Source organism: Lissotriton vulgaris, chromosome 7, assembly GCF_964263255.1.
Source record: "Lissotriton vulgaris chromosome 7, aLisVul1.2, whole genome shotgun sequence".
Taxonomy (NCBI): Eukaryota; Metazoa; Chordata; class Amphibia; order Caudata; family Salamandridae; genus Lissotriton; species Lissotriton vulgaris.
The window spans coordinates 490,132,828-490,155,892 of NC_141695.1; the positions used below are offsets into that span (position 1 = coordinate 490,132,828).

At 39.3% G+C, this 23,065-nt stretch overlaps 1 protein-coding gene across 1 annotated transcript in view; it reads right to left on the reverse strand.

Moving 5' to 3' along the window:
• Window positions 1–19,585, reverse strand: part of LOC147701932 (myosin-4-like) — a 39,880-nt gene extending 20,295 nt beyond the window's left edge. Inside the window, exons 1-20 of the mRNA XM_086930558.1 lie at window positions 19,517–19,585; window positions 19,079–19,136; window positions 12,256–12,472; window positions 12,019–12,162; window positions 11,191–11,347; window positions 10,900–10,927; window positions 10,702–10,816; window positions 9,196–9,288; window positions 7,746–7,809; window positions 7,555–7,653; window positions 7,350–7,453; window positions 6,474–6,612; window positions 5,574–5,692; window positions 5,340–5,489; window positions 5,059–5,229; window positions 4,238–4,541; window positions 2,754–2,821; window positions 2,582–2,669; window positions 2,078–2,195; window positions 1,101–1,224 (exon numbers count right to left, since the gene is read on the reverse strand). Coding sequence (XP_086786684.1) covers window positions 1,101–1,224; window positions 2,078–2,195; window positions 2,582–2,669; window positions 2,754–2,821; window positions 4,238–4,541; window positions 5,059–5,229; window positions 5,340–5,489; window positions 5,574–5,692; window positions 6,474–6,612; window positions 7,350–7,453; window positions 7,555–7,653; window positions 7,746–7,809; window positions 9,196–9,288; window positions 10,702–10,816; window positions 10,900–10,927; window positions 11,191–11,347; window positions 12,019–12,162; window positions 12,256–12,459 — 2,289 coding nt within the window. The 5' untranslated portion in view covers window positions 12,460–12,472; window positions 19,079–19,136; window positions 19,517–19,585. The remainder of the gene's footprint in view (window positions 1–1,100; window positions 1,225–2,077; window positions 2,196–2,581; window positions 2,670–2,753; window positions 2,822–4,237; window positions 4,542–5,058; window positions 5,230–5,339; window positions 5,490–5,573; window positions 5,693–6,473; window positions 6,613–7,349; window positions 7,454–7,554; window positions 7,654–7,745; window positions 7,810–9,195; window positions 9,289–10,701; window positions 10,817–10,899; window positions 10,928–11,190; window positions 11,348–12,018; window positions 12,163–12,255; window positions 12,473–19,078; window positions 19,137–19,516) is intronic.
• Window positions 19,586–23,065: the final 3,480 nt, after the last annotated feature.

A 23,065-nucleotide genomic window follows, 5' to 3' on the forward strand; every position in this document is an offset into this window, starting at 1 on the left:
TACCCCAAAACCCAAACATAGCCCTGAACCCCTAAAATACCCCTGTACCTCCCAAACCTACCCCTGTACCCCCAAACCTACCCTGAACCCTAAAACCTAAAAATACCCCTGTACCCCAAAAGCCATACCTATCCCTAAACCCTAAAACTACCCCTGTACCCCATAACCCAAAACTATATCTGAACCCTTAAAATACCCAAACACCCCAAAACATATACCTCAGTACCCCAAAACATATACCCCTATACCCATACTTACCTTATCCAAACATTAAAAAAAACATGCTTTTACCATTCATGCATTTACAACGAATTTTGTTGTAAATGTATGCGTGGTAAAAGCATATAAAATGTAATGCCATGCGTTATAATGGCATTGCTGAGTCACGGTACTTTCGTAATGAAAGTATGCGGAGTGATGGTATGCGGAAATAAAGTTGCGGAATAATGGGTGTTTACCCTTCCACGGTAAGTACATTGGTGGCACGGCGGCCCACATCTCCAGCAACATACTCATATTTTTTCACCACCCATTTGAAAAATGCACAGGTCTATTTCATTGATGGCTAGCCCCGACATACACTTTTAGACACACCTCCCGCCACAAGTTCTAGAATTGCGAACTTTAGAGCTGGGGAGCTACGTTCGAATCTCGGCATCATCTCAACATCCTGTGATTCCAGGCAAATGGCTTTGTCTCCCCGTGCCTACCACAAATGAATGTGTTCTTTTGTAATGTAAATTGTGCTCATGCCATGTTGTCGAGTTCGTGCTATATAATATTGCAAGGAAAAATAAAGTAGGGAAACTCGAGTTCACACAATACTGAACGCGCACTCTTAAGTGCATCAGCAGTGCACTGTGAATCGGAGCGTTTCACAGGCCTATCACAGATAAGAAATGCTATCAAAACGAAATCCTACAAAACAATATACTACTGGCCGGCAACAATTCATACCCGGACAACGTCGGGACGGGCTGCTAGTATTATTATATAACAAAATAAAAAAATAAAAAGTGTCATAACATTTAGAATTTATTGTAGCATAAATTATATATATTCACAGAATATGCGATAAAACATTAATAAAAAATATTTACCTTTGTATGCCCAAATTTGTACTGAGTATGGTCAATATCTATAGATCCAAGAAGCTTCTCTGAAGCTTTCTTACTGTCAATGAACTGACCTTCGGGAATAGCACTTGCATTTAAAATCTTGTACCTGAAATAAAGTAAAAAATAGAACAATACTTTTGTTCACGAATTATGGAGTGGATTAACCAGATCATATCAGAACTAATCTGCATTCTGATAAATAAAGATGTATGACTTGCTAGACCCTGTGCTTCCCCCATCATGTTTGGAGAGGGTATAACCATAACCTTGACCAGCCTGGCCACCTTGCAATCTTTAAATCCATAAACATCAATGAATACCCACCTAGCAAACTTTTGATTAACAGGATTAAAACACGGTGTAGAATAAAAATAGTATCTACTCAACTGGAACAATATATACCATCTCATTATTGGCCAAGATGATAATCTCCACAGCCCTACATCACTGATCCTACCTAGTACTCAGGAACAAGGAATACAGGCATGTTTGGACATTTTAATTATATGTTCCCACTTAGATTAGTCACACGCTCTAATTGTAATCATGAAATTATTCTATTAAAAATTCTTAAATCCATTTTTGATTGATCAAAAATGTTGTTTTGCTTGCTAATAGATCAATAGATGAAAGCACCCTTTTGAGGTTTCTATAGACTTTTCATAGACTTTCTATTTGTATTTGATTTTTGATTAACGCTTAAACAGAAAGTTGTCAAGATTTTAATTTTAACATATTTTCTTGTAGGTATCACACCTGGGGAAAGTTGCACTTTTGTCTAAGAAGTTTCTCCTTAGAATATAAATGTGACTTCATTCTTTGCTGTCTTATTATTCAATTTATGCTGGCATTAAATAGGTGTCAGTGTAAAACCCACCTAGGTTTAACAGTAGAAGTGACATGGGAAAATGGCAGAGAAATACAATGATAAACAAAGGTGATATTTATGTAGCATATACCTTTGCTTGAAGTCACCATACAAAATTCTGCTTGGGAATCCTTTTCGGCAAATTCTAATACCTTCCAACACTCCGTTACACCTCAGCTGGTGGATGACCAAATGGTGATCCATGGCGCCTTAAAGAAATCCAAACAAAAAGTTAAATTTAAAACTAAAAGTGCACATTTAAACATGTACTAAATTGAATATATCAGCGCCATTTACATTGTAGACACATAAATCATGTATTTTAAAATATTCTGTTATATTGATAAATCTTAAGCCCATGATGTAGAGCTCGGTTCACAGAGCAATTTTGACCATGAGCGTGTGTTATTCATATATATCCTTTGATGCAAAATAGTTAAATATGCTATACACAAAAGGATACTAAGCAACTGTAAGTTCATTTATTCCTCTGTAATTGTACACCGACTGACTGTATGAATGAAGGATTTATAGCCTTCCATAAAATCTATCAACGTCGTCTCACTACCAATTGGCAATTTCAATGTTCTCTCACCAGGCGTCTTTGTTTCATTGGGAATGAGACAACGCACAAAGTGGGGGTGGGTGCTTCTCAGGTTGGACATCAGTTTGTTCAAGTTTTCCTGTGGTGAAAGAATTGAGTAATGGTTGCATTCATTTCGCTATATGTTCAAACAAAAATAAATAAATCTGTGAATGTGGCTTACCCTGAACAGAGCTGACACAGTCTGGAAAGAACCACCCTTCTTCTTGCCGGCCTTTTTGCCAGCGGTATCTTAATTGAAAGGAGGAACAAGGTAAAAGAACTGACATGATAATTTATGGCTGTAAACATGAGCAAGCAGATAAAAAAGTATGGCATACTGTGTTCCATTAAGCAGGCAAAAAGCAACACCATAGTGTCACAGTGGTCATTTTTAGTGTCAAATTTTCAGTTTCTTTATTTTTGCTCCATTCTTTATTATGAAACATTGCTGATATATTTCTAAGGAGTTCACTGATTGTGGCATCATTGTGTGCAATAACACCCACAAAAATGGAGATACCATTGGATTCGATATCCCACTTGTGCGGTATTGCCAACCCATTCCTAGTGCCGTAGTTCGGAAAGAGGGATCACACAGTAATTCCATACGTTTTCACCCTTTCGGAGATGCCAGACTCAGTATGTTTTTTTTTCCCATGAACATTCCAGCATTGCTGGCATTTATTCTGCAAAATCTGTGTGGCCAGCATTGTTGGTGTTTATTGAGCAAAATCTATGCGGTGAAATACTGCATGGTCAATGTAACCTTTGTGCACAAGGTTTAATTGTGATTCAGGCTCAGTCCTATAGCAGCCTTCAGAATGACAACCAATGTGTCTGATAAAGTGTGAGAATACATCAGTTATATCTACCAAATTCTGCACCTTACTGCCGTGAGTAGTATTGTCCTTTGGGCATATATGTATGGGGGAGGGAGGGAAAGGCGATCTTTCCCACATTTAGGGTCTCATTACAAGTACAACAGTCCCAAAGGGGCTTTTGTTCAGTGCACTAAATAAATGAATATACTGTTAACCATGTATGCCTTCATTACCGCTTGCTCTTGAAAATAAATGGGCTTCCAAGTTGTCAATTCTTTTAATAATTGCAAAGCATCCTTCAAAGAAATCGTTCACTTCATAGAAGTGCATTTGTGATATGACACTTCACCTGTTAGATTTTGTGAAATCGTAATTTGTTATATTGCATGCAGCAGTAGTCTTGTATTATATATAATTATATGAGATGTTCACTATGACCTGCAAGTATTTAACATACAATCTAGCCCCTTCGGTGATGCAGCAAGGACCTTCACTGGTCAGCAGCATAACATAGTCTGACTGTATCAATTACCTGCTGCAAGTTCTTCAGACCTTGCTAGGTGAGACTTGCACAATCCCTTCTTTTCATCCACAAAGGAAAACTGAGATAGATAGATAGATATATAGATAGATAGATAGATAGATAGATAGATAGATAGATAGATAGATAGATAGATAGATAGATAGATAGATTGATAGATAGATAGATTGATAGATAGATAGATAGATAGATAGATAGATAGATAGATAGATAGACAGACAGACAGACAGACAGACAGACAGACAGACAGACAGACAGACAGACAGACAGACAGACAGACAGATATTTCATCTAAAATTATACCTTCAGCACCATAAGAAGTATAGAGAAAGGACAAAAGCTTCACAGATGCTTTCTGGTACAGTTGAATGACAGAGTCGTTCAGAGGATCCTTGTTCTTCTCAAGCCAGCCAGTGATGTTGTAGTCCACTGTGCCAGCATAGTGCACAAGTGCAAAGTGGGCTTCTGCTTTGCCTTTCACAGGCTTGGGTTTCTGGAAGTTGTTGCACTTGCCCAGATGCTGGTCATAGAGCTTGTTTTTGAAAGAAGTGTCTGTTGCCTTGGGAAACATGCACTCCTCTTCCAGGATGGAGAAGATGCCCATGGGCTGAAGGATGAGAAAATATAAATGTAGTGCTTAAGCATCAGATATGCTTGAATAAATAGCATGACAACATAGCTTAGTGAAGTGAACTTCCTGTAATTTGTAAGAGGGGGTGTGGATTTGTAGGGCAACAGTAATCTTTATTACCATGTATAATGAATTAACAGTACAATGTTAATGCCCAATATGGGAAGCTACAGCCACTGATCTATAATGAACAGACATAAGCGCTAAACAGGACTGAATTCTTTCTGTGGTATATTTTATTAAAGAAAGGTTTACTCATTTCTAGAGTTTCTATTTATACATTTTGGGTTAGGTGAAACAGTCCCAGTACTAATAATTTTTTCTTTGTTTAATGATCATATTGGCACATCATGGAGATAATCTAGTAAAAGGTTAATAGCATTAACTATGCAAGGGGTGGCAGCGTCTCTTATTAAGATTAAAGGATCCATCACTTTAGATGTCTAGCAAAGAATACAATAGAGCTCTAGCAGAGTAACAACATCAATTTTACCTTCTCAATAAGCTCAATGCAGGCAGCCAAGTCCATCCCAAAGTCAATGAACTCCCACTCAATCCCCTCTTTCTTGTACTCTTCCTGTTCCAGGACGAACATGTGGTGGTTGAAGAATTGTTGCAATTTTTCATTGGTGAAGTTGATGCACAGCTGTTCCAGTGTGTTGAACTGAGCAACCAAGAGGCAAAACGTGTTTGTGAGTAGAAGCATAAGAAAAGTACTGATCTTCAAATTCCTTAGGTTAGAGATCTGGCTAACAATATTTCTATTTCACTTACATCAAAGATCTCGAACCCAGCAATGTCCAAGACGCCAATGAAGTGCTGTCTTGATTGTTTGGTGTCCAGCTGCTGGTTGATGCGAACAACCATCCACAAGAACATTTTCTCATAGACTGACTTAGCCAACGCGCCAACATTGTTGTAAACCTTAGTACAAATATTATTTTAATGAGTATGCATGTTTTTTCATTGCTAGTGCTAGACAGACAAGCACTGACAAAACTACTGTACCTGTGCAACAGTTTGGCCTTTGGTCACATACTCATTCCCGACCTTCACCCTTGGGTAGCAGAGAGCCTTAAGCAGATCTGCTGAATTTAGACCCATCAGGTAAGCAATCTTGTCAGCGACTGCAATCATAAAAATACACTTATTGAGGATATTTGGAACAGTCAAAATAATTGCACATACCCGAGAATTATCACAAATTATCGGTAATATTAAAAAACAAACATAAACATGCTACCAGCCCTAAATAATGCTAAACACAAACCAAACCTGGAACTGTGAGAGAGATTCTTTTACATATGGTGTATGAGTGTCCTGCAATATACCTCTTTTATATACACTTTTTGGGCAAAATAAGGAGGACATAACAGACTTGCCTCTGGTATTCACAGGCATAACTTTGTGAGTCTAATTCGAATGTGGGGCTACCAGTTGCTTTTTCTTCTGACAATGGAAAGTCAAGAGGAAAAATTATATGACATAATTTATTCTTGTAACCTTTTGGTGAAAATAGGGATTTCGCTATGAAAGGTTTTGTAAATCTCCCATATTTCATTACGACAGTCCCATTGCATACCATGCATAAATCCATATTTCTTGTGAAAAGCCAGCCTTGGCATTTATCTTTCATTGTGTGTTTAAAAGCAAGGACTCCAGCTGAACATGTGTGCATTCACTCTATTTTTCTGGTATCTACTGTTCTGTCAATTCCACTATAAGTAGTTACCACTAAGCAGAAGACAGCAAAGAATGCCATTGAAAATCCTTGATGGCATAGTGGTACTCTATGTATTGTCAGTATTTGATTTGGCAAAACAAACATTTCTGTGCCGAGAGTTCCGACAACACGTGTAAATCCAATCCCAGAGTGAACCAAAAATGACAGAACATTGTAACATTTACCTTCAGTGCCATCTGGCTCCGCCTGCTCCTCTCTTTGCTTCTGTTTGAACTTCATGTTGCCATGGTGCATGACTGCACCAGTCAGTTTGTAGATGCCTAATTTCTCATCTGTGTTGAAGCCCAGGATGTCAATGGCACTCTGTACATAAAACACAGCTCCATTAAAGACATGCCGGGAGGGTCAGGATGCAGTGCACAACTCAGAAAAGTGAACACTTGCTTTTTAATATTAAGCATCTCTCAGTGATGGCTGTTAAATTTAATGCTTTACAGTAGACTGTTTCTATTTTTCAACAATGTGGGTCTACAGTGCACTTGTACTGTTTATTACCCGAAATTATGTGATTATCTTATACGAGACTGCACACTTGGAACTGTGCGTTTGATTGCAGTGTTATTGAAGAATAAGCATGTTTACATGCCAGACTAAAGAACTACACAGGAATGAATTAAAAAGGCCACAGACGAAGATTATATCCAGCAGTGTTAATGCTGTGTGAATCTGGTATGGTTTGTTAAAGGGTTTCTGAGAAACAGGCCTGGAGAGACTCGCCTGGTGAGAAATTTCAACATTTCCTCTTACAGTGTTTTACATCATTGATACCAGAAAACCTAAAATCACAGGTTGGCCTCCTATTTTTAGAATGTTTTTCCCAAGCAAAACATGATTAATTAGTTAGGTCTGCATTTAGACAAACATAGAATGGGGAATTCCAGTCGAGTTTTCAGAAAGGCCTAAAAACGTACAACAACTCTACTGTCACTTGTTATATGTCCATTGATACTCCTGATTTAATTTTACTATCCTCTGGATCTAAGAGGTCAAGCATGTGCCCATAAACATTTTAGAAAAGGTATGACAAAGTTAACACTTACATCAGTAGCCATTAATTCCTCCTGGTCATCGATACTGGCTACAGAAATTTCACCTTGGCTCACATATCCAAAGTCATACGGATTGGTTGTAATCAGTAGCATATCTACGAGAGATGTGGTGATGTTTAGTATTATTCAAAGTGGATAATGAAGAGTGTTTTTAATTTTAGATTTCATGGATGGAGCCATGCAGACTCATACTTACCAATAAGCTCTGGTTTCTTGTTGCACATGACCTGGTAAAAGATGTGGTAGCTTCTTTCTGCTGATAGCTGGAATGTTACTCTGGATTTTTCCAGAAGATCTGCCAAATTGAAAAAATATTAAAGGCATTATTGTTTTCATCCTTGTCATTGATCTGTAAATTTGCCACTCTAATAAATTGTTATAACTTACAGGTTTCAATATCAGCAGAGGCCAGTTTTCCTGTAGCCCCAAAGTGAATCCTGATGAATTTACCCTGTGAAATCATGATAAATACATGTTGCATTGAAACTTCCACTATCATATAGTGATATCAAGTGCTTTTTCATCTGCTTTGGAACGACACATAATAATATATTTTTTTCAAAGCAAGGTATTAAAAAATGACTCATGTGATAGACAGGTAATGCACAACAAGAAAAATAGAAAATATATACCCATGTCACTAGCCTTCACAAGAGTATAAGGCCCAGCAACACAACCTGGCCAAAATGAAATATAAAAATGTCAGCTCACACCTGTGCTGACAGCAGGTGAAGCCGATATCATGCAAATGCTTTGCATACTTGATTCATAATGCGTGATTCTTCTGCTTACAGGGTTTTCCTCTTATTAGAATACAAATCTGCTAAAAAAAACAAGCTGTCATGCCTGCGCTCTTGTAACCAAGGGCCCCCACTACAAAAGATCATTGATTATTCCCAGACACACTCTTGTATATGAAGCATTGTGTGTTGTTTGAAGATGTATGCCTGTTATGCTCAGCGTAGGGTACAATTCCTGGGAGTTTTCGATCAATGGTGGAAGGTTTTCCCTAAATCACTCAAGCTATTTCCAGGTGGGCAATTTATGGATAGGGAACATAATTGGGCCGAGCACTTTGCCAGGGCCAGTTTTGGTTCTCAGTCCGGCACTGACAGTAGAGAATGAAATATACATTTTATGTGACACCTGAATAGGAGAAATGGGGTACACATTTAACTCCTGACAAAATATATATTTGCACACACACATCTATATGCATATGTTTGTATGCACTTCACTAGATAATGGTACTGTGAAACAGGATTTAATCAAACTTTTTACTGCTCTTTCTAATTTTAGACAAATCTTTCATTAAATATGAGTGAAACTTAAAAACTGTAGGAGTAACAGTAAGAGTGAAGGTGGATCCTAGAAATATAGACATGGGATAGATGGAGAGAAAAGGAGAAAAGGAGAGTGTAAAATAAAGGCAAGAGAAAGTACATGGGGCAAGGAAGAGAGAGGATAAAGTTCAAAAGGATTATGTGTATAGACAGAGAAAGAGAGCTCAAGAGCAATCGGGAGGAGAAGAGAAAGTGAACAAGATAAATAATTGAATTGTGAGAAAGGGGTGAGTGACCTGCTTCTTTAACTTAAAGATGTGATGAACATTCATAGTCTTGAATATATACTGACTCAAAGAATTGAGGGGCTTTCCACAGCAGAATCACTTTGTGAGGGTCTTTCCTATGTATAATTTAATCTCCACCTCAGAGTCTGAGGGTTCCATCCCTCTGAATCATTTTCTCAGAGAAGAGTTAACTAAAGCATTTGCTGATGTTACTTGAAAATTACTGAAATCAGCTATGGAGAGAAAGTAGCTCAGTCATAAACTTACAAAACGTGATGAGTTGTCATTTCTCACAGTCTTAGCATTACCGAAGGCTTCCAGCAGCGGGTTAGCTGAGATGATTTGATCTTCTAGGGTGCCCTAGAAGAAAAACATTTTCGAATTGTGCAATTCCATTTTGAATATTTCACTATATAATAATGTGTATACTTTTGTTGAAAACCAGTGCAGAAAGTAATTTGCAATAAAGTAAAATATGATCCTAGATCCTCATCTTCTAAAAATATTAACAATGATTAAAGGGCTATCATATTGGTCCATAGAAAGTTAAAGAGCGCAAATTCGACATCATTTGTAGATCATGGATTTCTAACAATGACTCTGCTGAGTCTTGTAGTATATGATCTTACTCTCTTCTATACCTGTGTCTGACTCACTCAATATGGACTCCCACTGCAACATGTGAGTTCCACAGTAACGAGCGCCGACACATGAAGAGAACATGGACTAAGTCAAGTTTATAATGTCCGTTTTGATAACCCAGTGGGTATTACAGTATTATACTGTGTTAAGAACATCAGAATGGGAGATAAAGCAGTATCATTGTATGTTTCTCCTGTATATTCAGGTGAGAAACTGCTGATCATATAGATTCCTCCACCTGAATTCTATAAATCATGTGAGTAATTATTACCACACTACTCGGAATCCAGATTCTGGACAAAACTATCTTTGTACAAAAATCAGGATTTCCTTGGGTCTCAGAAGGAGGACAAAAAAAATAAGAAAATTGGGTTGAGCCAATTAAGCAGAAGGACAAATAACACTGACAATATGAGTATGAATAAATATATCTATTCTGAATATATTCATCATTAAAAACATTGTTGAGGGATAGATTTATTCAAATAGAATACGTAATTCCTAGGGGTATCTGCTGAGACTGGGCTTAACTAGATTACTATGAAGGCTCATGACTTTTCTACCAAACTCTTCACTTATCTGTAGTCAGTAAAGGAGATATTGGTAGAGGTGTCTACCTTCCATATCTCTTCTGTATGGTGAGTGTTCACAGAGCTCTCTATGAGCAACTGAAACCTAACCTCTGGCTTAAAGTTCTACCCACTCCTGTACACTTAGCACGCTCAAGCCACTTTTAACTATAATGTGCCAACATAAAGGCTTTGAACTCTGAAAAGAGACTAATTGAGCACAAATTGGTCCCGAGAGGAAACAGAAATGTGAGCGTAAAGTTTCACGCATAACTTGCTGTTGCAGAAGGCCCAGCCGCAACAGCTCTGATGTAGTTAATTGTTCCCCATATGGTGTCTCCATCAGACATATTGACATTTTCCAAAGTAGCCAAACCAGAGGCCAAAGAATGGGGAAATGTTGCTGCCCACACTTTCTTCTGAAGGAGCAAGATGAATTTATCTACCTCACTTGAATGCTGTAATGATGCAATATTTTATCATCAGTTATTAGCAGAATGAGATGACTATTCTAGTTCAATGTCCTCATGAAAGGAGATTTAGCAATGTTCCTCTGCTTTACCTGAATCTTTCCAGGTTGTGGCTCTTGTTTCTTCTTGTCACCAGAGGCAGCAATTGATGCAAAGTACTGGATGACACGTTTCGTGTTCACAGTCTTTCCTGCACCAGATTCACCACTGTGGAATACAAAGAAGGCTATGAAAAAACATGCAAATCAATAATGCAACCTATTTAGTTATATTAATGGAAGCACACTTACGTGATAAGGATTGACTGGTTTTCTCGATCTATGGTTGGAAATAAATAGGAATAGTCAATTAGAATGCAGAACAAGGCAAAGAGTTAGAACAGAAAATATTTCTTCTTCGAAATGTTTTTTTATGGCAGACAAATAGACATAGCAGACACCTGACTCTCTATTCGGGTATTTACCTCAGTTTACTTATGCTTGAAACTCTTGTATGCCTGTATGCATTAGTTGCTGTATGAAATTCCTGGAAGTGTCTGTCTCTAAACAAAGATTCAGCCTATGGTCTTGGAGATTACTTACCAGTTAACATAAACTGATAGGCATTGTCAGAGATGGAGAAGATGTGTGGTGGGGCCTCTTGACGCTTCTTGCCTCGGTAGCCATTTACCACTTCTGGGTTGTACACTGGCAGCCACTTGTAGGGGTTGACAGTGACACAGAATAGACCGGAATAGGTCTGAGGGAATACAGAGAAGAATGCATTGGTGTACATTGGTTAGGGCAAGGTAGTGAGTGACACATAAAGAAGAATTTGACAGTGCAGGTGCACAAAATATGGCAAAACCATTTTGGAAGTATGTTTGAGGAGAAATTAGTAGGCCAGTTTGTGTATGATTTTGTGTAAACATAAATACGTCTCTGTTTGCTGTGAGAATGATACCCTTCAATCAGGTAGCCTTGTAGAGACTCTGAAACATTCCCACAAAATTAAAATAAATAATTGCATGAATCCTGTTTGTGCTGCGCTGCGATCTCCACTGTGTGCCATGAAATCAGAAATTCAAAGGATCACTAAGGGGCCTGACATCAGTGAGGGGCTGACAGTTAAGAAAAACATTTAATGAGGTAATGAGTAGGGGGCAGATGGCGGGAGAAAAAGCGCCATGCATCGCCTAAGGAATTGGTGTAAGTGTCTTGAAATATTTAGTGTTGTTAGACGGTTGTAAAGGAGATGGGTTGACCACTTCCAACAATGAACAGGTCATGGGATCCAATCTAAGTCACTGGCTATAGAATCAGTGTCTGTAGATGGATCAGTGACAGACAATGCAAGTTGAAGAGTAAACTTAGATGAAATGTCTGGAGCTGAATAGCTTGTTTCACACTACAAAGTATCATTGTACTTACATAGATCATCCATGCTGCATAGCGCTCTTTGAGGTTATACAATACGGTTGCTTCATTCAGGTGAGTCATCATAGCCATGTCCTCAATTTTATCATACTTAGGGGGATTCATTGGGAAGACTTGGTCATCCTTCACTGTGAGTGTCTGTGAGTAAGAAGAAACAGTTAAAGGTTTGCCAGACTGTGTGCGGAGAATCATACCTTTAGTGGGTCAGTAACTGTGTCCAATGTTACTTACTAGACCACTTTGTGTCTTCACAGTGACTTTGCCACTTTCTCTACTTTGGATGACACCCTTCAGGTACATCTCCTTTGGCTCACTCACAAAATATGATGTTTTTGCATCAAAAGGACGATTCTGGTCCTCAATTCTTTCCTTCTCAGTCTTCCTGAGAAACTGGGCAGCCACCCCAAAGATGGCCATCTCAGCATCTGAACTCATGGTTGAAGAGTTCCTGTCAAAGTGAAATGGTTTTCAATAAAAATTCATTATGCATTTAACTTTTTATCCTTGTGTCTTAGAATATGCATATCTGAATTTATATCCATCTGTCTCTCTATCTTTTATTTTGAAAATCAGCCTATCTACACGCCAATCTAGCTATACATCATTCTACCTGCTTTATTAGATTTCTATGTCAGAAAAGTGTAGGAAATGCACCCTATCATATTTTCTAAAAGAGAATTTATAACAGGGAAGTGACCACCTTTTAGTTGCCAACCTGCTATGTGAGACATTTGTTTAACAGCTGTTGGGATTTAATCATCACATGCTATATATAAATTAGCATGCTCATCTATGATCACCAATATGACCCTGGGTAGTTATAGTGTAACACTTTCATTTACCTGTAAGGTAGCATATTGGTACAACAGAAAACATAGAAAGAAAGAAATATGTAAACAAAAAGCACACTTTTTCCTCTGTCTATCTAAATAAATATATGTATATATATATGATATATATACTGGCAGGAGATTTTGCACTAATAAAGCACTGAAGATTACAGCCCGAAAACAGTGATTCCACTCTTCGGTATTCTGTCTCTGAGTGAATGGAGATGTGGTAATTGGCGTTTCTTGTGTATATATATATCCCTGGTCGAAACGTGTCGCCAATAAACGCAATTCCAACCCGGACCCTGGTGTGCGAGTCATTTTTATGGTTCCTGGGAGAAGAAACTCAATTTGGGAGCCCTTTAACTCATATATATATATATATATATATATATATATGCATATATTTATATATATATATATATATATATATATATATATATATATATATATATATATATATATATATATATATATATATATATATATATATATATATATATATATATATATATATATATATATATATATATATATATATATATATATAGTGGTGTCAGATCCAGAAAAAATTGGCAAACCAAACTGGTATCAGAACCTGAAGGGCTTCAAACGATGTCCTACTTGCAAAGCCTGCACACATGGTGTAAATACAAAAACTTATCTAAGCCCCTTCAGAACAAAACCCGATGTGATCAATAAAATGCTAAACTGTAAAACCGAGTACACAGTATACGTATTAACCTGCCCATGTGGGTTGAACTACGTAGGGTCGAGTAAACTACAGGCTCATGTACGTATACTGCAACATCTACGAGCCATAACTAATATGGACAATACGTATCCAGTGGCTCGCCACTTCAAAAAGCATCATGCATCCAATAACAAAGGGTTAAAATTCTACTTTATTGATGCGATATCCCCTAACAGGAGGGGTGGGGACCGAGAAAATAAGTTACGAAAACTAGAAACGCTGTATATTCTTCTGTTGGATTCAAAACACCCCAATGGATTGAATCTTACGGAAGATATGTACACGTGCTTATCCTAGAAAAACCATGTATACAAATCAAAATGTGTATGTTACAAAAAAAGAGAAAGAAAAAGGATTTGATCAACTGCTCCAACAAGACTACTGATATGTATATCAATGCAGATACAACACCCCTGATCAATACTAATTTTAGTATGTTGTAAATTGTGTGTATATATATGAATTATATAGGATGATGTAAATATTTTATAAATATTTTATGAAATGTTTTTATTAACAAATAGCATAGAAATCAAGGGGTTACTATATAAAGTTGTCGAGGTTGGAAGAGGAGGACAAATACATAACTAATACACATGATGGAAAAGCAGGGAAATATGACAGATGATGATGGGAAAACAAACATGAGATGTACATAAAAAAGATTGATTGAGAAAACATCTTCAATGGGACGTATAAACTGGTAAAAAAGATGTAAATATACATGAAATGGTACATGAAACTATAACGGTAAAGTGGATGAATATATGGAAAGTAAAAACAAAGAGTAAGATATGAAAATCTTTTTTAATTAGGTGGAAGCACCAGTATCACAGAGCACTTTAAAAACAAAAAAAAATGTTTGTCAATTGCCATGGAAAAAGAAATTATAGTTGATAGGAAAATAGTTGTGATGCAATGGGTTAATGGATTATTGTATTTTACATAAATTCAACACAATCCTACAAACAGTATTTTTCTTATTGATGAACCTTAATTTATGAAAAACTTGTTAAGCACAAATGTATTTTACATATATTAAGTTTTAAAGGTTCTAACCTGCATCACATGAAATGTATTTTACGAGGATTATACCAGAAAGATATGTATTTCTTCCATGTCTATGACTCTAGTAAATCACGTGGTCATTGAATCACAATAGCACTGTCACTTTAAAAAGCCTTCGCGCTCAAATGTAATTGTCGAGTGAACAAGCGGCGTTCGCGCCGCGAAACGCGTCTCTGACATCTGGCTGCAATAAACATTTGAAGCACTAAAGAGAATTGGGTCCGTGTCCTGTTTGGATTCAGCGTGGAGTGAACGAGGGTTCTAATACAGGATTTGGAATATATATATATATATATACATATATATATATAAATATATATATGTATAGCCCTTTTACAATCTCTAATGTCGATAGGCAGCAGAGTTGTTCTGTGGTGAAATATATATATATATATATATATACATATATATATATATATATATATATATATATATATATATATATATATATATATATATATATATATATATATATATATATATATATATATATATATATATATATATATATATATATATACGGTGACTGCACTCTCACCTTTTCAAAAAACAATGTTGCATGTTGCTGGTGCAAAGTCCTGGACAGGGACCAGCCCCGCTTTGTAGCACTCAAACGGAGCTGAAGCGTCCACCATCCTGTACTGGCCAGCAACATTGTTTTTTGAAAGGGTGACAGTGTAGTCACCAGCGCACTACAAGACCTAGAAGGCCAGTAAGCCACGCCCACAGCGGCAGGTATTTGAATTGACTGTGCGCGATGGCGCTTTCTCATCCCTACTATGCCACTGAAGAAAGGCTAACCCCTGAAACGCGTCTGGCAGAATTAGCGACATGTGCTTCCTGTGCAGGGTGCTTGCTGGCAAGCACTCAATAAAGAGAAGTGAGCTGCAATTTGATTTGTGTGGTCTTTCCTCGAATTGGGTTATATATATATACATATGTATTGATTATAAGAAAAAGATGTATTATATTTTAGTTAGAAGTAGGTAAGTAAATAGCTGAGCCCCACCAGGAGCAGCATCCTTGTCGCTCAGCCAATATCTTCAACTGACACTCAATCCCACTCAAAACATTCCCAACATTCTACATGGCCTCACAGACTACACTTGCTCAGCAGCAGGGACTTGGAAAGCTGGGGAGGAGGCATTAAGTTACAACAGTACCATACATTTTTATTGTCATTTCATTAGCTAACGTCAGATCAATCAATCAGACTTTAATGGATAAGACCAGAGCTCATTAATCATGTAAAGATATCCAGATATTTCCCAGGTCCAGATCAAATGGACGAATCTTGGTCGGAATTAAAGGATTGAGCTAAAATTAGGAATGGAGGTTGGAGGTTTAAGAAAATGCCTAAGACTTGTCTGTTTTAAGATTATATTGCTCAGTGGGTGCCTCCTTCTCGGGCACTGAGAGATCCCCCTGGGGATGATTCGTCGCGCCGTACAAATGAGTAAATAAATAAAGGCGTGACAATGCAATTATTTACACATGTGAGGTCTAGTGTCAAAGAACACACCTGTTCTGCAAGTAATCTTTCCATGATTAACCCCCAGCATTAGAACACTTTGTAAACAGAGTGCAGAAGGGAGAACGGTAAGCTGGGGCCACCAAAGGTAGCTGTACACCTGGCAATCAATGCTTGGGTTTTTTGCAGATTGAAAATAGCTCTGAGCACATTTGATCTCATTTTACTGATTGACAGCTCCCATGTGGTACTCTTGGCTGACTGACACTTCTGTTGTCTTGCAGTCGGAGTCGGAATCACATAATTTAGGTTGGGTGTGCACGTAATTCCCCAGTTGGTTCCACATGTTTAAACATCAGTTAATGTTCAGTCATGGGCCATCCCCTGCCTGGTATGCACCTGTTACAACGCATTTTTTACAACGCACTACCACTACAACGCTGGCATTACAACGCATACCATTACAACGCATTGCGCTGGGGGGCGCTCTAGGATAAGAGGTAAGTTTAATTTACTATCCAACACCTTCCCTAGGGTCCACGGGGACTGGAGTTAGAATAGTAAATTATACTTACCACTATCCAGCACCCCAAAGCGCTATGCGTTGTAATGGTATGCGTTGTGAATACCGCGTTGTAATGGTATGCGGAGTAAAAGTATGCGTTGTAACGTCATACATCCCCCCTGCCTAGCTATGCTCTGTTTCTCACTCTCACACTAGCGCTTCCGGTATGTCTTTACTTTACGTCCTCATTCTGCGTAGAAGACAGTATGAGCTACAGTTGCACAGGCAGTCTTGGGATGGCTGAGTCAACAATGCGAGTGCTTCATTGGACCAGATTAGGCAGTTAGGTGCATGTGTTTGTGGTCGAACACTTTTAGCCACCACCTTTCCATTTTACATGCCTATCAAAACCTTTACAATATTTAGCAAGAATACTATAATCAGGTTCCTAAGTGCAGCAAGAAAGGTAAGACAAGATCTGCATAAAGGACGGAGGCTTCATGGAGTTCATGGTCTGTGACATGTGCAAAATGTAAATTGTACCATGGTCCTTGGAACATACATTGTTTCCTTCTACAGTTCTGCGTCTTCAGATAGCCTGCTGTCTTAAAGGGCCTCCTTAGTATACCCAAAAGCCATCATGAAAAACTCTCCTCTCTCTTTCTAATGAGTGCCCCTCCTTACTTTCCATCCTCTGCATGTCATCTCTTTTTTTAGATCAGCCTGCTTTAAGTGACATGCATGTTTGCCTTAATCTTTCTTGCTGCATTTCTGCCAATTGCCATCATTTCATTCCAGAATTTCAAAAATCACATCCTCTCTTGCAACCTAACAATACCAAATCCCTTCTATCCGTGAATCCCATCATCCAATTGCAAGACATCACATACCCTTCCCAACTGATAATCATACATAACTCATGTTAATTTAAATGATTACAGAGAAACTGGAGTAAATCCATGGAAGGGTTTTCTTGAGAACACAATGTTAATCCTAATAAACACTAGATTAACTAATAACCTTTGATTCCGGAGGAGCAAGATGTCCAGTGTAAACCTCTTCAAAGCCTCATCAGGGGTAGTAAGTGCAATATAAATTCAACTACAATAAAACACAATATATAACCCTCCCTGCCCCAAATAATGCCATAAAACTCACTGGACTGGATGGTAGTTCATACCGTCAGAATAACAATTGCCTTATGATACTGAACACACACACTCATAACACAAAACTGCCATGGGTTAGGTCTTACATCCAGTGGTGTATCAGTCCACAGCAGTCAACCACCCATCGCCAACTGAACAGGCATGAAATAACTGAAGAGATCTGGCAAACGCTGCTGGCCAACAGAGGACTTTAATTTAGTCCACCACTTCAGGTCCGGACAGGTTACATACTGTGACAACTTCTTGACACCTCACAATGACAATCAGAAATGGGATGATAGTAACAAAGTCTTTCATAGCAGATCTCGCAAATATTTCTCCCTCAAACCTATTCCTGCCCAGGACCATAAGCTTTAAAAATAATCTCTCACACTGAACAACCAATGAAATTACTAGTTAGGTTCCTAGTTCGGTGATCCAGCCATGCATGCAGGCGGGACTGCGCACTGAGGAACCTGTGCAACGCGAGAAGCATCTTCTAAGAGTTACTGTAATTGAATATGAGGACCTTGGGACTAGTAACAATGGTTAGTGGTGCATGAACCACGGGGAGTCAGATTGTTTTCAGGTCATTTCTGCTACTCTTTCGCCTGCTGCCAGAGATCAATGCATTATCGATTAATCCTAGCACCTGCGCTTGGAGGTAGGGCGCTCGAGTCACCCTCCGGTTGTTAGTCATACCGTCACGATGTGTCGATGAAATCCTAAACTGAATGCTGCTTCGTTTTAATTGACTTGAGTGTGTTTATTACGAGCACTTCTTTTCAACATGTTTAACCCCGAGGTACTTACATCACATTTCACAAATTATAAATGTCCTATTTTTTTGCACCGTGGATGGAAGACTACCTTGTTAAGCCTTTAGAAAGAATTTCAAAGCTCAAAAAAGTTTCAACAGATCAAATACATTCTGGGTTTTTCTATTGTGTTCCTGTTTTCGAATCCCAAGCACACCTGTGTGTACTCCGATATTAAGGGTATCTGCGATGAACACAAGACCCATAACCGGTGCATCGTCAAACAGCTGGCTAGCTGCCTTACTTTCATCTCCTGTATTATTTATCTGGCTGGTTATGCCATAATTAACTATTATCATATACTCTTTCCTTTTTGTTGTCCTGGATAAATCACTATACAACTTGTAATCCCTTTCTCTTGCGTTTGCATTCTAATTCGACAGAGAGCGAACAATTGCACTTTCCCCTCGTCACACCATGCAGACACCAAACCAGGTTGTGTTTTGAAAATACCACTTACCTATGCCGCCTCCCAGGTGTAAAAAAAGAATAGAACAAAGAACCGGGCACCCCGAAGGCTGAAAGACAAGAGAGGTGTTTGTAGGCCCGGCTGCTCGTGGTTAGCGTTCGGTGCGCGCGCGCCACGCCGCTAAGAAACCCCGGCAGTGTGCGCAATAAAAGGGAAACAAACAGAGCATCCTGGCATCCATCGCTCAGCTGGTCTGAATGCCCTGCTGAGCGCGCCTCCGGGATCGCTTACAGCACCAGAAGGCACAGCTGGTGTATGTTTACTATGGACAAGCTCTCCACATAACGGAGAGCGAAATAAATAATTTCCATATGCATAGATGATATCGGGTAAAAGCGGAATAGGTGTAGGGTCGGGCCAGGCTTTCTATGGAACAGCAATTGTAGGGGACGCATCTCTCGTACGTCTCAACGCCATGCCCTCACTTACCTCTGGTGGGTGAGCCAGTGACGGATTAAGGACAACGGTGGACCTGGGACGCTTTTATAGTCAGGGATACGCCAACACAACGTGGCCGGCGGCCATATTAGGGTAACCATTTAATGCGAATCTGAATGTCAAATTCTAGGGGCTATGATTTCTCTTCATCCCGCCTTGGTGAGATATAATTGGCTGACGCATGCATGTTATGTGCTGGGGGGATTCCTTTGATTCCTATTCTCCTCGAAGTGACAACATACACCGGGCTCTTCTCAGAGCCACAGTGTTTCTAGACGAGAACAAACCTTTAGCATATGAGAAAGGGATGCAACCAGCTAAATATAATGCACAATAGTCTAGGAAATACTACATTAGAATTATATTCAAACCGAATTTTATTTTAACAAAGCACTTATTCTGATAGATATTATTTTTTTTTTTTCAGTTTAATAGATTTTTATTAAGTTTTAACAGAATACATAGTAAAACAATACAATAATGAAGATGAATATGGTAAGTTAAAACAATAAGCAATGTAATTGATGAAAAATGCAAAAAAGGTAAAGAAATTGTGATATTGTGCAAACAAGTTGATGATCTAACATAATCTAGCCAGCAGGATCACCTCAAGTGGGTTCATGCCAAACACAACGTGTAGAAAAAATACCTACTCCACATGATACCTTAGCAAAAGTCCAAAGCCTTATGAAGTCAGGGTTATATGGGGCTGCTTTATGAAATATAAGAGCATACGTTCACATGAGGAGGGGGAAGAATTTGTATCTGCTTCTGTATTTTGCTTGCTAGTTTTATCAACCCATAAGGAGTAAAGTTTCTTTCGAATGCAGCGTTGTTTGAAATTGCATCCATATAGGAGGAAACAGCACCACAAGCTAAGCTGCCAACTTTGAGCCTAATTCATAAAGATAAAGTTAGACCAAAAGTCTAACTCATACCAAAAGTCTTCCTTTACTATTTTTCGATTTTCACAAAGGTAAGTTACTACTAGTAAATTTACTACTAGTAAAATTGCTACTAGTAAAATTACTAGTAGTAAAGTTACTAAAGGCGAAATAGTAAATCTAGCCCCTCTGCAATCCAACATTTTTACTAATGGAAGGTTATCCTCAGATTCTGGGGACCTGCAGCACCAGCGGTATCCACAGTCAATCATATACTTATGGCTCAACGCGTTTCGAACCTTCCGTTCTTGTTCAGGAGCCTGACGATAAAAACAAAACAGCAGCTGAGTTGAACATCTGATACAATTTTATTCAAAGTTCCGCCCCAGTGGCATGTTCAAGCGCCAGAGAAGCGCTAAGGATTCTGGTACATGTAGTGTTCAACCAATAAACACCAAGTGGATGCTTCCTGATTGTTCAGATAATGTCACAATAAATGCACAGTGGGTAGATCAATCTGGGCAACCTATTGATTTGGATATATATATATGTGGCCCGCCTCAGCAATCCAGGACATTTGCGGGCTGTGACACGTTGGGCATGCTGTATTCACACCCCTGCCTCTGCCCACTTTGTCATCTGGAGAAAAGGGGATGATGCGGTGATGGGGACTCAGGGAAAACGCCTCAAGAACAATAACAGGAATTCGGCAATTTGGAAGTACCACCGTGAGCCCTGCACTCTGCGAAATCCACTGTGAGAGCAATTCCCCCTGCAACACCTACCTGGAGACACCTGCATCCTGGGACGTGTAGTTCTTCAACTGCAGTCTGGTGAGCAAGCACCCAGGTAGGGGGCGGAGCGGATCCCCTCCAATGGGGATGTGGCAGGACTCACATAAATGAACAGTTTCAAAATGCCGCCTGAAATGCATTATGCCGCTCGATCTTGAAATAAAGCGTTTCCCAAGCTGTCCCCCATGTGGCCTCCGCTCTTTGTTCAGTTGAGAGGAGGTGTTTGGATATATATATATATATATATATATATATATATATATATATATATATATATATATATATATATGTATATATATATATATATATATATATATATATATATATTACCTACTGGCGGTCGCCAGTAGGTATATATAGTTAGGATTTTTTCTCTATGGAACTTTTGAAAATTCTATGTCTAATAACTTTAGCGTTTGTGTACGGAATCGGCTGAAATTTTCAGGAAAATGGCACATTTTGTTTCTGAGCAGCCCCTGAAAATTTGGGGGGGTTTCGTCAAGGGGGGGCCGAGAAAAAGGGGGGGTCCCAAAACGCGTTTTTAACATCGAGTTTTCCATAGGGCGTTTGGCCTCACTTTTAGCTCGAACGGCTGAATGGATTTGCACGAAACTTGGCAAAATTGTAGGGACTGTTAGCCCGATGTGCCTTTGCTGGGTCTCAATATATGTGCTCCAGTGGATTTTGAGAAATTAACGTTTAAAAAAACAGATATATCTGTGACAGCGTCCCGGATAGTGCTCCAGTTCGCGTACTTTTCGCGTATCGGAGCTTTGCGAAGCGAAGCTGATTGGCTCTCCGGCGTCTGTCAACATTCTAAACAGTCCGTAGCGGCCGCCATCTTGTCTCTCGGTAGGATCGAGAGACAAGAAGAGGAGAAAAACGAAGGGTGAATTTAATGAAAGGGGGCAAGGTAGACCCTTCTTGACCCCCTAGGAATGATGTTGGGGTTATTAAAGGGTCCTGTGGGGCAAATAAAAAAAATTCGATTTTTTGCGGAAGAAGCGCTTTCCGGTTCGCGAACCGGGTAGCGAATCGGGACGAGAAACGGGAATTCGCCATTTTGTGTTTCGTTTTAATTAAATTACAAGATGGAGGAAAAACAATGTGAGAAATGGGTATAAGGGGGTACGGGAGACGTATCCTGACCCCCTATGTTTTCTGAGGGTGGCTGAGGAGGCTCATATATGTTGATACTTGTCTTCCAGCGGCTGCGAGTGAGCGTTTTTTTTGGGTTTTTTTTGCTGCGTGACGTCCGTTAACGTTCGATTCGAATGAAATCAGGATGTGTTGACCGCCATCATGCTTTTTTTCCAATGCCACACTTTTGACGTGCACGGCAGCCATTTTAGATGCCTTGACCAAACCCACTCTCTGCACGCCGCCGATCCTCAGCATGGCTCCCCACCCTCGCAAGCATCTCCCCCACGCACTGGTCACCCCCGCTCTCTGTATTATGCATGGGCCATAAATCTCCCCCCATCTGCGCTGCTCTTCCCTGAGAATCACACCCTGTGCCCGCCCGACACCACCCTTTCACCCTATTCACTACCGCACCCTCTGACATTCCTCTTCCTTTGTGTCTGATTGTCCAGGCCGGTCCCAGGCTATCACGTAGCCCTGCGGATGTAGTTTATGGCCTCAACTGTAAAGAATCACCCCTCTTCCAGGCGTGCGCGCTGACCCCGCCCCCTCTTAGGCCACGCCCCCTTGTTGATGGCTATTTAAACCCGCTGATTCCTAGCGGCTAATCAGACAACTCTTGACCCAGTCCTGAGGCGGAAGCCGGGAGCTGGCGGTACTCGCATTTTGTTTTTAAAATTTGCACTATTGTTATTTCCTTCGTGTGGTGTCACTTCTTT